This window comes from Ceratotherium simum, chromosome 38 (genome assembly GCF_057802395.1).
Source record: "Ceratotherium simum simum isolate JZ-2026a chromosome 38, ASM5780239v1, whole genome shotgun sequence".
NCBI classification, from domain to species: domain Eukaryota; kingdom Metazoa; phylum Chordata; class Mammalia; order Perissodactyla; family Rhinocerotidae; genus Ceratotherium; species Ceratotherium simum.
The window spans coordinates 24,543,983-24,561,467 of record NC_141937.1 but is presented as its reverse complement, the minus strand read 5'-3'; the positions used below and the strand labels follow the sequence as shown (position 1 = coordinate 24,561,467).

Sequence of the window (17,485 nt, the reverse complement as noted above, 5' to 3'; positions counted from 1 at the left end):
GTTCTAAACTTTAGTGTGCCTCAGAATTTCCTGCAGGTCTAGTCAAAACACAGATTGCTGGGCTCCACCCACAGAGAGAGTTTCTGATTCAGCATGTCTGGGGTAGAGTTGGAGAATTTGCATTTCTAACAAGTTCTCAGCTAATGCTGCAGGCTAGGGACCACAATTTGAGGACCACTGCACTCTACGTACTACATAAATTCACTCTCTTACGGAGCTATAGTAAATAAAACCACACACTTTCCCTCAGGAACTAGAAAATAAATTAAAGGGCTCCTTTAGAGGTTAAAGAGATGTGGAATTTTCAAAGAAACATTTAAAAAGTTTTTCCTTTACTATATTTTTAAACATAACATTTGGTACATACAAAAATATATGTAAGATACATAAACTGTAAAAACCATATGACTCATACCTAATTCATATTGTGGCAATCAATGTCTTCAAATACAACTGACAAACTTCCTTTAATATTAAACTATGTTTATTTTTGTAACCGCCGAATATTCTTATGACATTTAATTTTTGAAGAATATATATAACTTTCATAATTAACATACATAGTATAATAGGCTAAATTTTAAATCTTTTTTTCATTGCTTATTCCACAATTTTCACTAGTGAATCAACACTACTGTTACTGAAGACTAATCTAACAGAATGTATGAAGTTTGACAACAGAAATAATTCAAACTTTCCAAGATATACTGTAAAACTACTAAAGACAGAGAGAACACAAAGAAATATTATATCCCAAATTTTCCAATTTTAGTGATTTTGTTAAATAAAGAAAGCCTTAAATTTAAGACTGGGCTACACCATTCTAAACTGGGATTTGAAAGCAATGATGAAATAGGCTTCAGTGCTATTTGAGTAATTATCATACAATGAATATTGGCAATGAAGTAAAATCTTACCCAGATCTAGTCGTTTTGAATTCCACCTTGAGGATAGGTTTGCATGGCTCTGGCTTCTTCCCATCCTTTAACTGTTTTCCTAAAATATATTTTCCTGCATTAAATTCTAAAATTCTAAGTTAATCTAAATTCTTATATTGATAGTTTATAAAATGAAAGCGAAATATAATGAAATCCACCATGAAACATTTTAAAGTGATTTTGAAAGAAGTACTTAATACAAAATAAGATTTAAAATAATCAAGTAAACTTATTGTTTGAAGTTTCATGCTGAAAAGCAAATAAAACGAATAATTTAGTAACAACATTTATTCAATAATATGCTAGTAAGAAGTTGATAGTTTTCTCAATGTTCTTTATTGCAGGTAAGCAAAAGAAAATTTCAATTTGCTAAATGAATTCAAGTTTTAAAATAGCTCTATTTAAGAAAAATAAATCTAAATCATATTTATACCCAAGTGTGACAGGCTGTAAAATCAAACATATGCTAATAAACTCATTTATATTTATTCTCCTAAAGTAAAAATCCATCCACTGTAATGTCCAAAAGATTGCTGAAATAAACCAACCTATAAAATGTGTCAGAAACTCATACTGTTGAAGAATTTTGATTATTTTTAAAAAATGTTTGTTGATTTCTGCTATTTCTACATGTTCAATGTAGAAACAACTCAGAAAAATATAAAGAAAATAAAACATGTATTCCCATTTCTTAGATATTAATCATTCTCAACATTATATTATTCTTGGAGATCCCAAACACACCCTCCTGCCCCAACACCTCTCATCCTCTTTCCCAGCCTTTTCCCCCGCATAGTACCTAACTCACTGTAATATACTCCGTATTTTATTTTGTGTGTTGTTTGCGTCACCAACAAGCAAGTAAATTCCACGATAGCCAAGTTTTTAAGTGTGTATGTGTTTTCTGGTGATGATCTAGTGGGCATTCAAGAACTATTTAACGAGTGAATAAATTAATGATTTTTCTTTAGGACTAATTCCTAGAAAAGGGCTATCTGGATAGAACTGTATTTCAGAAAGGGTGTACCAATTTATACTTCCATCAAAAGCATAAGAGAGTATTCTGCTACATTCTTCCTGAACAGTGCTATGTTATTTTTTTTTCTGATTTGCTAAGTGGAAAGGGTATCTCATTTTAACTGGTATTGTTTTAATCCCTAACTGGAAATACTCTTAGGCTTTCTGGTCAACCCTATTTCTTTTAAAAATAGTTTATGTCTTTTACCCATGCTTATATGTTATCTTCTTTATATTTAAAAATAGAGCCAATATTCAAAGGTCATTAACATTCTGTCCATCATATGTTGCAAATATTTTCAGTAGCACCATCTGTGATTGAATTCTTAGAAATTTTTAAAAACTGCTCAGAAGCATACATTTAAATAATCAAGTCTATCAGTCTTAATCATGTTTCCAGTTAAGAAAACTTAAAATCTAAAATGTCAATCCTTCCAAGATCAATTATCAAATTTACTGTTATTAGAATTCCAACAGCTTTTCTTGGATTTAGACAAAAGGACCCTAAAGTTCACATGGTGGACTCAACGCCGATGAATAGCTAGGAAACTAGGGAAGGAAGCTGACTTCCAGAATGAGTGAGGACCTCCATGAACTCGCTCTCCTACAAATACTGAAATACTAGCAAAACAACGCAAGTTACTCACTTCAGAACTCTGGAAATCGACTGAAGCCACAAAACGAGTGCAACAGAGTCTACCCAACAGAAACAACAAACCTTGTAAGATGGGGGGACGAGGATGCTTTGATGGAGGGCTCTTCCCATCCCCCTCACTCCCCAGCCAATACTCGCACCCAACAGAGAGGACTGAAGTTTCTTTGCAATTCCGTTAGAACCAGCTTCCCTAGAGCACAATAATTTTTTGTCCCAACTCGCAGCTCCCTGGAAACTATTCCCAGGGCATTGTGACGGTTTCATCTGACACAGACGTAGCTCAGGGAGACCAAAGGCCCTATCTCCAGGGCATCTTAAACACAACAGCAATCTGCTGGCACTACCGTAGCGGCCTAAGGCTGTGGTTTCAGCTGAGGCAAGTGAGAGCCTGGGCAGAAATTAGGACGAGGTCCTGAAGAACCAGACACACTCCTTGGGACCTAGAAGGCTGCACACACTGTGTATACGCCCAGGAAGGACCGGCGGGTAAAGGAGAAGGCCCGGCCACTCATCTCTGGCCAACTGTGAGACGGTGAGCAAACAGGCAGTAAAAAAAAAAAAAAAAAACACTAAAATGACAGAAAGTAAAACGACCCATAATACCTGCTGCTGGCAGGAACGTTGGAAAAGAGGTACTCATACGTGGCTGGTAGAAACGTGAAGGATATGGTCTTTTTGGAAAGCAGTTTGAGAACACTGCCTGCAAACAGAAATACCTAAAACTCTTTGAGGAGTAGCAATTCCACTCCTGAGCATTTATTCCACAGAGACAAAAGGACCAACTCCTATCGAATATGTACAGGATGGTAATGGCAGCATAATTTGTAGTGATCAAGAATTGAAAAGAAAGTGAAGTCCATTAACTTGAAATGGCTGAATAAATTGTGAAAAACTGTGAAACAATTTGCTATTACCTAACCATTAAAATGAAGGGATTAGAGCTATGCCAGATGACACAGAGAGATTTTCCTAAAGCACGGTGGATTTTAAGAAAAGATGCAAAAAAAAGACTAATAGAATTCTATTTTATGTAAAACAATGACAAAAAAAATCTCATATGTTTATATATGCGTGTGTTAAAATATATGGTTTTAGAAATATACATATTTTGGAAGAACATCTGTAAGATTTTTGACATAGCTTACCTAGTGGGGCAGGAAAGGGGACTGGGCTGCTGAGGCAGGGGAGGGTCAAGGGAGAACGGACCAGTACGGGATATGATCCTATTTATGTGTAATGATACACGCATGTGTGTGTATGTGTATGAAAAAAACCCATCAGCCTGTTTTGTGATTCCCCTTTTTGGTTTCATGCCTAGAAGTTCTTCCCCACCGCAAAATCATTTAAAAAAAATTTTTTTTTGCAATTTCTTAGAATTGCTTTAATAGTGTCATTTATTACATTTAATTATTTATTTTCTGAAGTATATTTTGGTATAGGGAAGGTATTTTTCCACTGACAATTTCAGCGCTATTTTTACAGTTCCACTGAGCTGTGACTGGCAGGCAATAAGTGCACAGATTTCAAGTGTACAACGTGACAAGCTGTGATATAAGGATGCCCCTGCCAGCGCTACTTATGAACCATCCTAACTTCTCCCACTGATAATGAAATGTCACCTTTATTATATTAAATTTTTATAAATATACACCTGCCAACTGGTACTGGAGCATCTAATCCTGCCTTAAGACCCTAGGAGATCGTCTCCTCCTCTCTTTATACGGACGTGACGGTGCAGTGGAATCCTGAACCTCTGGGATCCCAATTTACCAAGAAGTGACGAATGATAGAGCGAAGCAGAACACCAGGCCAAGAGACTGGAAAGGACTTGGGCGAGAAGACTGGTTTGTTGAGATGGGAGAGGAAATTGAGGGAAAAAGAAAGGTATGGAAAAAAAGAGGCTCAAATCTGAAAAGTAGTCCCTCGTGCTGCACAAGGAACAAAGTAAGAATTTCAACCTCTATTTCAATCTGTTCAGAGAAATATGGCCTTTCAGTAAGGAATTTAAATACGGCCTCTGAAGAAGGCCAACATCAGGCCTTTATCCTTCCACCACCCAAGGCTCTCATGAGAGCGTCAGACATATATAATTTGGGATGACAGATGCAAATTTTACATTTATTTCAAAAATTATTTTGTTGTATGCATTTTGTTTTATGAAGTAAAACAATTATTCAGATGTATCTTGATTTGACTTATTTCAATATTCACCACCAATCTTTCAGTGGCTGGAACAATTTTTAAGAGCACTGGGTGATGTATTGACTGAACCTCTGCAAGTCTGAGCTTCTGTATCTTGCATAAAATCTGGCTAGGTACAAAACTCTTTTGTCTTGCTCAATAGTCTTGATATTGCTCTACTGTGTTTAACACTTAAACTTATAATAAAGTTTAAAGCCAGTCTGATTTTTATTTCTTTATTAGTAAACTTTTTTCCTGCCCCCTGCAAGGATGCTAACAGAGTAAGTAGTTTCATTATCTCTGTAAGTGACCAATGTTGCAGTTTTTATAGTGATCTTTCTTCATTAATCTTGCTTCGAAATTAGTGAGTCCTTTTGATCTGCATCCTCTGATCTTTTTTTTCAACTCAGGTTTTTAAAATTATGTCACCAATTATTGCTTATGTTCCAGAAAGATTAATTTATTCATCTGTAATCCTGGACAAACCATTTTCTAAGTTAAATCAAGTTACAAGGCACTAAGATTCTATAAAGCACATGTAAGTTAAAGGATGTTCAGAGGATCACTGATTTCACCACTAGAGGTCGTTTTACTCCTTACTTGCAGTGCCACCCGAGTAGCAAAAATCTGTGCTAGTTTTTTCAACCACCTGTGAAATGCCTTGTTCAATCATTGAAAAGATCTGGTTAATTACAAAACTTGACTTAATAAATATATAAAACTCCACGTCACATCTGATTTCTTGTCTCTTACTATGCTCTGCTTCCCATTCCCATCAACACCCAGTTACGATGAATTGATCGAAGCCCTGTTGAATCTAATTCCAGAATTTTATTTCTGTATGTCCATTTCTTCCCATTTGCTGTCACAGTTGAAGTCTTCATTATTTGTTGCTTACAATAGCTTCCTAATTGGCCTCCCTCTTCTGCCCCCAGCTCAGCTGATGCACTACCATCCAAGTAGTATTTCCAAAATATAAATTTTACGTTTCTCATTGTAAAATCATTTACTAGGTCTCTACCACAAAGACCAAACTCTTTAGCATACTACGTTGTATACATATTCTTGCCTCCATATGTGGTTCTGTCTTCCTTTCTTGCTACTTGCTCAAAGGAATTTTAAACTCTGGTCATACTGAACTATTAGCAGTTTTCCAAGAATACCCTGCTTTTGGTTATGTCTTCGTACCTTCCGACTAAAATAACCTTGCTCTGCTCTTTTCCGCCTCATAACGTCCCACTCATCAGGACCAAGCTCACATAACCTGAATTTGTGAAATCTTCCTACACCTTTCATCCAAAAACATACTCACTACTTCTGTTTCCCCATCATACTACACATGCCTTTCTCAGCACTCATTATATATATTTTAGTTATCAGTTTATACATCATTGTCATTGACTGGACTATGAGTTCTCCAAGGGCAACATGTTTCCAGTATTTCATCTCTGGTGCATAGGAGGTGCCAGGTAAATGTCTGCTGAATGAATGAATGAAGATGCATTAAAAAATGAGTCCGGATCGTTGACAAAAACAAGTGCTGCCCAAGTTTTTAATTTTGCCATTTAGAATGGAGAACGTATTTTCTAACTGATACAGTTGTCACACAGCAGTTATGTTCTCAGTCTAGAGCTGGCTATCCAGTATGGCAGCTATCACTCACACGTGGCCACTGAGCACTTGAAATAGGGCTAGTCCAAATTAAGATGTGTTGTAATATAAAATACACACTAGAGTTCAAAGGGTACAAAGAAAGAATGTGAAATATCTCAACTTTGTATGTTGATTACATGGTGATATTTTGCATATTTTGGGTTAAATAACATTATTAAAATTAATTTTACCCATTTTTTTTTTACTGTTATTAGTAAGGTTACTAGCAAATTTAAAATTACACATGCAGCTCATATTATATTTCTATGGAATAGTGATGTTCTAGGAATTAAAGTGATTCAAACTGGAGAACCACACTGTTAATAACACTAGTCTGAAATGGGACGAGGGTTCTTTCCTTAACGAGTGCGGAGACAGCTGATTCACAGCGGGACGGGAGACAGCTGGGTATCTTGCTTTTGACTCCTGGCCAAGGGCAGTGGGGTTTATGATGTGCTTGTTCAAGGTCCAAAACTCTGCTAGGGACCCCCAGCGTAGCAGTTTCACTGATGGCTTGCAACTGGCCTAAGTGGTTTGTCAAGACTGGCCTGGTCTTAACCAAAGAGGTGAAAGATCTGTACACGGAAAACTATAAAACATTTCTGAAAGAAATTGAAGAAGACACAAAGAAATGGAAAGATATTCCGTGCTCTTGGATTGGAAGAATTAACATAGTTAAGATGTCCATACTTCCTAAAGCCATCTATAGATTCAATGCAATCCCTATCAAAGTTCCAACAACATTTTTCACAGAAATAGAACAAAGAATCCTAAAATTTATATGGAACAACAAAAGACCCCGAATAGCTAAAGGAATCCTGAGAAAAAAGAACAAAGCTGGAGGTATCACACTCCCTGATTTCAAAATATACTACAAAGCTATAGTAACCAAAACAGCATGGTACTGGCACAAAAACAGACACACAGATCAATGGAATAGAATCGAAAGCCCAGAAATAAACCCACACATCTATGGACAGCTAATCTTTGACAAAGGAGCCAAGAACATACAATGGGGAAAAGAAAGTCTCTTCAACAAATGGTGTTGGGAAAACTGGATAGCCATATGCAAAAAAATGAAAGTAGACCCTTACCTTACACCATACACAAAAATTAACTCCAAATGGATTAAAGACTTGAATGTAAGACCTGAAACTGTGAAACTTCTAGAAGAAAACATAGGCAGTACGCTCTTCGACATCAGTCTTAGCAACATCTTTTCAAACACCTCATCTGACCGGGCAAGAGAAACAATAGAAAAAATAAACAAATGGGACTACATCAAACTAAAAAGCTTCTGCACAGCAAAGGAAACTATCAACAAAACGAAAAGACAACCTAACAATTGGGAGAAGATATTTGCAAACCATACATCTGATAAGAGCTTAATCTCCAAAATATATAAAGAACTCATGCATCTCAACAACAAAAAAACTAACAACCCAATTAAAAAATGGGCAAAAGACCTGAACAGACATTTCTCCAAAGAAGATATACAGATGGCCAACAGACACATGAAAAGATGTTCAAAATCACTAACTATCAGGGAAATGCAAATCAAAACTACAATGAGATATCACCTCACGCCCGTCAGAATGGCTATAATTAACAACACAGGAAACAACATGTGTTGGAGAGGTTGTGGAGAGAAGGGAACTCTCATACACTGCTGGTGGGAGTGCAAACTGGTGCAGCCACTATGGAAAACAGTATGGAGATTCCTCAAAAAATCAACGATAGAACTACCATATGATCCAGCTATTCCACTGTTGGGTATTTATCCAAAGAACTTGAAAACACCAATTTGCAAAGGTACATGCACCCCTGTGTTCATTGCAGCCTTATTCACGATAGCCAAGACTTGGAAGCAACCTAAGTGCCCATCAAGGGACGAATGGATAAAAAGCTGTGGTATATATATACCATGGAATACTACTCAGCCATAAGAAACGATGAAATCCAGCCATTTGTGACAACATGGATGGACATTGAGGGCATGATGCAAAGTGAAATAAGTCAGAGGGAGAAGGTCAAATACCGTATGATTTCCTTCATTAAGTAGTAGATAATAACAACAATAAACAAACACATAGGGACAGAGATTGGATTGGTGGTTACCAGAGGGGAAGGGGGGAGGGAGGAGGGTGAAAGGGATAATTGGGTACATGTGTGTGGTGATGGGTTGTAATTAGTATTTTGGTGGTGAACATGATGTAATCTATGCAGAAATAGAAGTACAATGATGTACACCTGAAATTTTTACAATGTTATAAACCAATGTTACTGCAATAAACAAAAAATTAAAAAAAAAAAAAAAAAAGACTGGCCTGGTCATGTAAAGGGCCTCCCTGAGTTTCTCTGAGTTCCTCAGAAGCCAAATCTTGGTGGCTGGAGTTGGAGACTCAGGGTAACGTGCGCAATCCCTGTGCACACATTGATTGCCTATGGGAGCCTGCACATGGATGTCGCTCAGAATACTGACCTGCACTCTCTGTCTCCCGCTGCACGATATCCTTTGCCTTTAAATACAAGCCTTATCTGAGTATGCTCTGTGGAGTCTGGTAAGTCCTCTCAAATACATAAACTGGGGAAAACTCTGTAATGAACGATATAAAGAACTGCAGTATGGTTTTATTACGTATTGAATGTTTTATGCTTCAGCTGAATCTTAAAAGTAGATTCATAAAATTTTTTGTATGTCACATCCTTAATATATTATATTAAGTTGACTTTTACTTATGTGAACTTTGATTTTATTTTTCCTTCAGCGACCCTTAATAGAATAAAAGTTCCCCAATCTTGGTTTATTCCTTGATAAGTGGACTGATTGTACTGATGAATAAGCTACAGAAACTAAATTTTAAAATGTCATTTCCTATCATGAACACCTGTTGATTCTGACTGTCTATCATCTCCATTTCCTTTGAGAATAATCTGATTCTGGTGAAGATGACAATCACAGAAAATCTCACTCTGCGACACATCACACACACACACACACACACGTGCATACAGACACGCAGCGTTACAGGGGAGATGCCGTGGGGTCCTGGACCAGCAAATCACTTAACCATGGTGACTGCTTCAGGGTAAGTACGTGATCCATGCCAGGACTATCCAAGTTCTTCCCTCCTAAACAATGAAAGCCCATCTGCCATAGGAGAGAAACAGACCGAGAGAGAGGCAGCTCACTTCCTAGGTTCACCACACAGAAACACAGAAGGTACAGCCCACCAAGATGAAATGACTTTGCAGTCGACAGATGGAACAAATCCTGCTTAACTTCCACAAATTCACAAAACTTCACACCTTAAAAATCACCTTGTTCAATACTGCCGTTTTACATATGGTGAAACTAAGCCCCAGAGAATAATAACTATCTGCACAAGGTATTTCACTAGTATTTACATTCCAGGTTATCTGATTGCCAGGGAAATTCATAAAAACTAGATTAAAGGGAGCTATCACTTTTTGCTTGTGTTAGCCAAAAATCACCTGTTGAGTAATTTCAGACAGACAAATGAAGAATTTCTGAAAAAATATAATTATCAGCCATCTTGATATGTGTAGTAAAATTATCCAGTATTACATCAGAAAATTATCTTAAATAAATTCAAATTATTCTCCTTTGCTGGCCATTTTATCCTCACTATCTAGATAACTACTAGGCCCCTCAGAATACGAGTCCACTATCAAACAACTTGAGCAAGGAAAGAGGTCGTCCGAGGGTAAACTGAACATAGCTAACAAATCTGGAGAACCGTCTTATAATTCAGTTATAGTGCAAGCACTAGGCCATCACTTCTCAGACTGTATTTCATGGAACACTAGGGAACCACAAGATGTTCTATGAATAAAAGATACTAAAGTCAAATGAGTTTGGGAAAAGCCACATAAAATAAATGAATGTATAAACCAATATAAATAATAAATACATATGCACGTATATTATATATCCTCCCTCTTAGAGATTCATAGTATACAGTAAAGGTTAAGAAGTCCTGCAGTGAAGAAAATGTTCAACTTTAAGTCAGCATTTCCAAAACTTCCAACATAACATACTTTTTCACCAAATAACTTATTAAGAAAAGCCAGTACTGTGAAATAGATTTTGGGGAACACTATTCTAATCTAAACATCCTCTGGTCCTATTCTACCAAGTAAACAACACGCCCAGATTTATATTTCCTGTGAGCACACAGGCACAGCACATCACAATTTCCAGTTCCACTTTGCTTATTTGATCCAGGCCACAGAACAGTGCCTATCACAAGGTAGACTCAATATTTGTTGAGTGAATAAATAAAAATAATCTCCACAATAACCATGTGAGAAGACCAAATTTAATTTTTATCTCTATTTACAGATGAGAATGCTGAGGCTCAGAAATGTTAACTGACTTCTCCAACGTCACAGAGCCACAAACTATGGAACCAGGACTTGACTACAAGTCTGGCTTCAAAACCTCACATTAGGCTGATGGACTATTATGTCTTCTGAACAGATTTTTAAAGGACATCTTAAGCTATTCTCGACAGAAAACATCAAAATAAAGTGCTGGTAGAAGTCTTAAAGTACAATCAGTTCCTGGCTATTGAGGTAATGGTTATAAACGTTATTGAAGAAAAAGATACTTAAACAACCATTAGATGGGTTTAAATATGAAAAAACTCAAATCGGACAAAATTTTAAAAGTCTAGTACATTTCAAGTAATTTGCCATAACTGCTAGCAAGTAAGAGCAAGAGATCGTAACAGAAGAAAGTGATGAGAAGAAAACCCTCAATTTCAATCCGTCAAAGCAGACATTTAGTATACTGAAAATTATATACCATAAAGATGGTATATATGGAATATATGATAACTTGTCATGGTATGAAAAACACTTTTTTGTACTTTAATGCATAAAAATGAATTTAGTTTGCCACTGAACTCAGTTATCAACATAAACTTAACTTTGGTAGATTACTACCCCACTAACAGAAAGCAGTAAACATTACCACTGTTGAAAATAATTCATATTTTATAAGTAATGAGTACTTCTGATCATCTACATTTTCAGACTGCTCTACTGTGCAACAAATGCCATCCTACTTTTCAACATCTGCCACAGAAAAAATTTACTTTATTTACATTTTGCTTAGATTCTAATTTTGAAAAAAACATATTAAATCACGTATTCTTTGTGTTGTTTAAAAATAATTTTAGAAAGTAACACTCTTTTGCTAAGGTACTAAAAACTCTGTAGAAATTTATTTATGCCACTTCTAAAAGTCTGCTCTCAAGGACCTAGGTTAATTTTAGTATAAAAAAGGAACAAGATTAAATAGGAAATAACCATTTGCAACCACCACAGTAATAATTAATCCAGCCAAGAAACATCAACAGATGCTAAAACCAGAGGGTAAAAGTCTGATAGGGAACAGTTTCTTTACAGAGGCTCAAAGTACTTCCTTCGGATTAAAATACTTGTTGATTACAAATACAAATCAAAAATACTTATTAATTTCAAAGGGAAAAAGAATAACATTATAACAGATCTAGCAGAGAGAAGCTTAATCAAGGGATGAAGGTCTGAGACATCATCAATAGAGGACAAGTCAAACACAGGCTCCACCTGAGAGGATGCAGAGAGAACACATCAATTCTTTGGGGATATTCCTGCTGAAAGTGTGCAACCTGAATCTAATCATAAAAAAAAATCAGACAAATTCAAATTGAGGCACATTCTATAAAATAACTGACCTATAATCTTCAAAATTTGTCAGTTATGAAAGTAAAGAAAAGGCTCAAGAACTATTCCAGTTTGGAAGAGACTGAAGAAACATGACAATTGAATCTCATCTACATAGAGACCCTTGCGATAAAAGGCAAAACTTGGTGACAGAGCAGAATGCCCTTATTAATAAGACATAGATGCTGGAATCTTTTGGGGTAACTGGACAGTATGCCAACAACTTTCTCTCAAATGGTTCAAAAGAAAAAAAACTCTGTACTATTTTTACAAAAACAGATAATTTAGGTAAACTTAAAACTGCAAAACCAAAATTAACATATTTCTACTATCTTCAATACTAGTTTCATTTTCTTCTGGATTTGAAATGAAAGGTTTTTCATCATCTACTTTTTTAGTTTTCTGGATTCCTAAGTTCCAGTGGGGTGGGGGGATGCTAAAATTTATGAAAATTCTCAGGAGTACCACCAAGATTAGGGATCTAGGCACTAAGAGAAGAACAAATGAAAATACATTAAGAAAAACTGGAACCTACTATCATAAAGGCTATCCTCTGGATGCACGCATAAATAGACCTGTAGCAGATTTAAAATAAGTGCTTTTCCAGAAAATGATTGCTACAACAAACCAATGGTGAAGTATACCACAACATGCTGCTTCAAGAATTGTTATTTTTACCAGAAAACCAACAAGTCTAAAAACCCATACTGCCACAAAGTAGTTTTTAACTTTACTGTTTCTTTAATTTCTACACTGCAATAATTTAGAATGTACTGACTTTTTCTTAAAAAGTGGGCATTCATATTTTAAAGCAAACAATGAAATATGCACAATAGCTATAAGGATACTCTTTAATAAACTACCAATTTAAAGAACAGTTCCGTTAATTTCCCTAAATTTGCTGGTTAACAATCTCTTAGGGTAGAGCTGGAGAATGCAGATTAATTAAAAAAACGTGAATTCCTAGGCTTCATCCAAAACTCAAAGAAGTCCTTTATAATCTGTTCATAAACATCCTAATAAAACCTTCTTTGTAGGTTTTGTAAATACCACTTGTGCAGAAGAGAGTTAACATAGCAGACGTGAGACTGCTCTCCCTAGAAAGGTCGGCCTGCAAGGTTAGCTCTTGGTTGGCATCTGGTAACTTGGCTTTCGAGACGGCTTCCCCATTCCCAGACTGATTGGCACACTGTGCCTAAGCTGTTTGTACAAACAATACGGTTTGTGACGAATCCCTGCTTTCCTTCTGGGTGCCTGAAATTTTGGTACATGCTAAGGCAGAGAGAGCCTACAGACTGCCCGCAATAAAAACTCTGGGCCCCTGGGCTCAGGTGCGCGTCCCTGGTAGACACATGTCACACAGGTGGTAATAACTATTGCTGGAGGAATTAAGCACGTACTGGGAGACTCCACTGGGAGCGGACTCTCGGCAGCTTGCGCCTGGCTTCCTCCAGACCCACCCCATGTGCCTTTCCCCTTTGCTGATTTTGCTTTGCATCCTTTTGCTGAGTCCTGTGAGTTTTCCTAGTGAATCATCAAACTAGGGGTGATCTCGGGGAGCCTCAACACAATATTTTAAGGCATAAAATTACTTTCTATAGAGTTCTGAGTGTTTCAGTACACTGTCATATATACATTAGCAACTTGCAATTGATAACTTTAAGATGACAAAAGCTTAAAGTCAGTCCTATATCACTCACAAAATTATTTACTTTTTCAACCACTGGAGAAACGATATTCAGAAGATAACATAACATTCATTTTCTCAAAATTCAAATTTGCAATTTCAACCCCAAACATAATTTGAGTTAATTTGAGATTTTATTAACTGGTTGTTACATATTATTTCTATATGTGTAAATATTTTTAATTCCTTCAAAATGAAAGAAAACTCATCCTTATCCTCAAAAACAAGCAAACAAATCCAAATGCAAACTCATAACAGTTTACTGTCCATCACAATTTAGATTGTATTTAAAAGGGATACATTCTTACCATGTGGAGTGATTGTCTGTACAGGCTTAGCAGGAGACCTCACGTTCCATATAGTCAATGTACCGTCTGAATGACTGCAAATAAATTGTTTTCCTTCATGGTGCCAAGCAACAGAGTGGATAGCCTATAGAAGACAGGTGAAGAATTCCATTTTTAAAAACAAAACTCTATTTAAACACCAAGCTATTCATAATTGGTATTGTAATTAATTTTCATTTTAAACTTTTTCATATTTCCCAAGCTGAAGTCAATACGTTAACTTTACATTCCCATAATTTAGCCCTCTTGCAATACAAATGAGATTTAATTTGGTATTGACACTATTTTAATTCTTTTCACTTTATTTACTCCTTAAGCCAGCATAAGGACGATACAATAGTGATATGTGTATTATTGACAAGTTCAGGAAAACAAAATGTATTCTTATAGTTTCTTACAATAAACCATTCCTAAATATAAATTACTAAGTATTTACAACCAGTATCCCATCAAAAAAAAAAATTTTCATTGACAGATTAGAACACATTTTAAAAATTAAATAGAATTCTAAGGTAAAAATGTAGATTTAAGATCAATTAAATTAAGAATTAAGATCAATTAAAAATATCTCAGACTGAGCTTCAAGACGTTATCCATTTCTCACAGTAATTATTCAGGTGGTTTTTAAAATCTGAAGGTACTCTTTCGACTAGAAATTTATTTTATACCTCTGAGCCACTCAAAAACTATCTGAAAATATTTTTATATGACCAAAGTATGTTTCCCTTCAATTTTTTGTTCTAATATTTTTTTGTCTGTAAAAATTTTTTTTAGAAAATCACTCTCCTAGGTCCTCTTTAAATTACTTATTTTCAACTCAAGTTGATACGCTTCTAGTTCCTAATGGTCAACTGCCTTTACAAGCTGCCCCACTGGAATGCTGGAACCACAGAGTGCAGCACAAGAACCAGGCAACTGAAACTTAGGAGTTCCACTTATGGACAAAGTCAACATTTACTATCATCTCGTTCAATGGCCATTTATTTGGGTTCCTCATATGCTTATAAGTTTAAGTTAAATAAAACAATTCAATATTATGGATCATATTTTAAAATTTAAATCACAATGGATAAAGACAATCAGCTCTATTTCTCAATGCCAATACTTAACACAACGTTTTAGGTTCAAAGTATCTGTAACAAAATTCTAAATAAAATCTTAAAACAGTAATAAACTTATTCCAAAATACACATATGACATTCTACAAACTCAATCTTAAATAAGCAATCCTTTAGTAGCCTTAACAGAGGAAATTATTTTTGAAAAATATGAGTAGTGCTAAGAAGCTATAAACAAAGCTATTTAAATATATTTTTAAGAGATAAAGGAAATATAAGAAAAATCTATAGTGTTGTCTGGAACCTATAAATAAAAACATTCTAATCTTATCTCATATATATAAATGTATACCATATACATAAATATATATTATATATAAATAGAGAACTAATATTTCTACTTTGCTAAAGAAAAACATATACATCTTTGTTTAAAAGTTTAACATTATTTTTAAGATAATATTAAATTAAGCCTTCTAAAAATAAATACTAATTAATTATAGGGACGAGTGGTTCATTATTATTCTGAATAACAGAGCAAGATAAATAAAAGGAAAACTCCACAAAAGAAATAACCAAATACAAACTTTTACACTGCAATCAACATGCACAATTGTTTCTATTCTGCTATTTTCTAAATACAAATCCAACTTGATACGAGAGCTCATTTTTTTTCTAATAGTCTCTAATACCATTACTACATATATGAACTAGAAATTTATGTAAACAAAGTGGGAACAGCAAATCTCACTAACCCAATCTGTCAATGCTTAGACTCAGAAGGTGGGTTAGGAGCACACCCAAACACTTTATGGGAGAAGATATGAGATATCAAGGAGGAAGCATAAACTGGGGTTGAGGAGTTTTGTGTGTAAGTTGACTTGTTTATTTTTCCAAGATACAAAATTTCCAGGAGATTCTTATTAGGTTACTTGATTTTTTAAAAATGGAAAACTATAGATACAGATGAATAAGAGAAATAGACAGGAAGAGAGATCAAAGGCAGAATGAATGGAGAACAGAAGAACATAATAAACGAGAAATATACAAAAGTTGTGGAGGAACAAGACGAATTCACAGCAGAGAAAAAATGTGGAGAGAGAAGGAAGGGAGATGATACCACTTTGGCATCAGCCACAAAGCAGCAGGATACACAATTCTAAAAGTTCTTTTTAAAGATGCAGTTGTCTGACAAGAAATCATAACTATTATAAAGCTCATAAGGCTAGAGTCTGACAGTAGTATTTTCATCTTTGATAAAATTTTTAAAAAAGCAAAAATACCATCTACTTGAATACATTTTTTAAAAAAGAGTAATATCTAATTATTAGGCTTTGGCAAAAGTAGTACATACGATGCTTTGTGCTTTCTTATCAAATAAGAGGGCATCTTGAAGAATAATTTTCTGGAAAGAGAACAGGCTATTTACCTACCAAATTTTCCACTCACTGACTCAAAATAGTGGGAAAATTGAATAAACTCCCTACCTACTGATTTTGCAAACAAATCAGTATCATTAGAATCACTTAGTAAATGTTGCGTATAAACCTTAGCCCAGCTGCTCTTCTATTATACACATACTGACTAACGTTTTTAGCAGACTTACACTAAAAGTAGATTTTCTCCTAAAAAATAAGACTTATATTCAAAAGCAACATTGATTCCCAGTATAATTATATACTGTCGCTAAAACTCTTAGAAAAATGTCAACAAAATGATAAAGAAAAAAATTAATTTTATAATATAAACTGATTTTAAATTATAATGTTTGCAAACATGTGCAAAGTAAATACTGAAAATACTCTAGTTTTATTATTCTCACATAATCGAATAACAAAGTGAATGCTTATAGCACTGAATGAGTTATTTCTTGTACATATAAATAATACACTAAATTGCACAGCTTTGGCCCTAGTATTTTAACTTGTGAACATTTCAATATTATCCCTACTATAGGAGGGAGACAACAGTGATACTGTGTAATTGAACAAGATAATTAGTGAATAATACATTTTGTAAGATAGTTGATAAAATTATTACATATTGGACATTAAATGACTTATAGCTTCTCTCTCCAGTTAAAGATTTTAATAGGCAAAAATTGAAAACACTGTCATTTCCATTAACAGTAAAACCCAAGTGGAATTTTCTTAGATATTTTTAAAACATGACCAAATTATTCATTCTTTTAAGTATTATTTTATCTTTGGAGTGTG

The 17,485-nt window shown here is 34.9% G+C and overlaps 1 protein-coding gene across 4 annotated transcripts in view; it reads right to left on the bottom strand.

Annotated features, from left to right (window-relative positions):
• The window catches only part of STXBP5 (syntaxin binding protein 5), a 170,082-nt gene that overhangs the window by 84,792 nt on the left and 67,805 nt on the right, over positions 1-17,485 (bottom strand). For all 4 annotated transcript variants that reach the window (XM_087425202.1, XM_004440948.3, XM_087425201.1 and 1 more), the window contains exons 8-9: positions 14,173-14,296; positions 918-996 (exon numbers count right to left, since the gene is read on the bottom strand). In XM_087425202.1, coding sequence (XP_087281328.1) covers positions 918-996; positions 14,173-14,296 — 203 coding nt within the window. The remainder of the gene's footprint in view (positions 1-917; positions 997-14,172; positions 14,297-17,485) is intronic.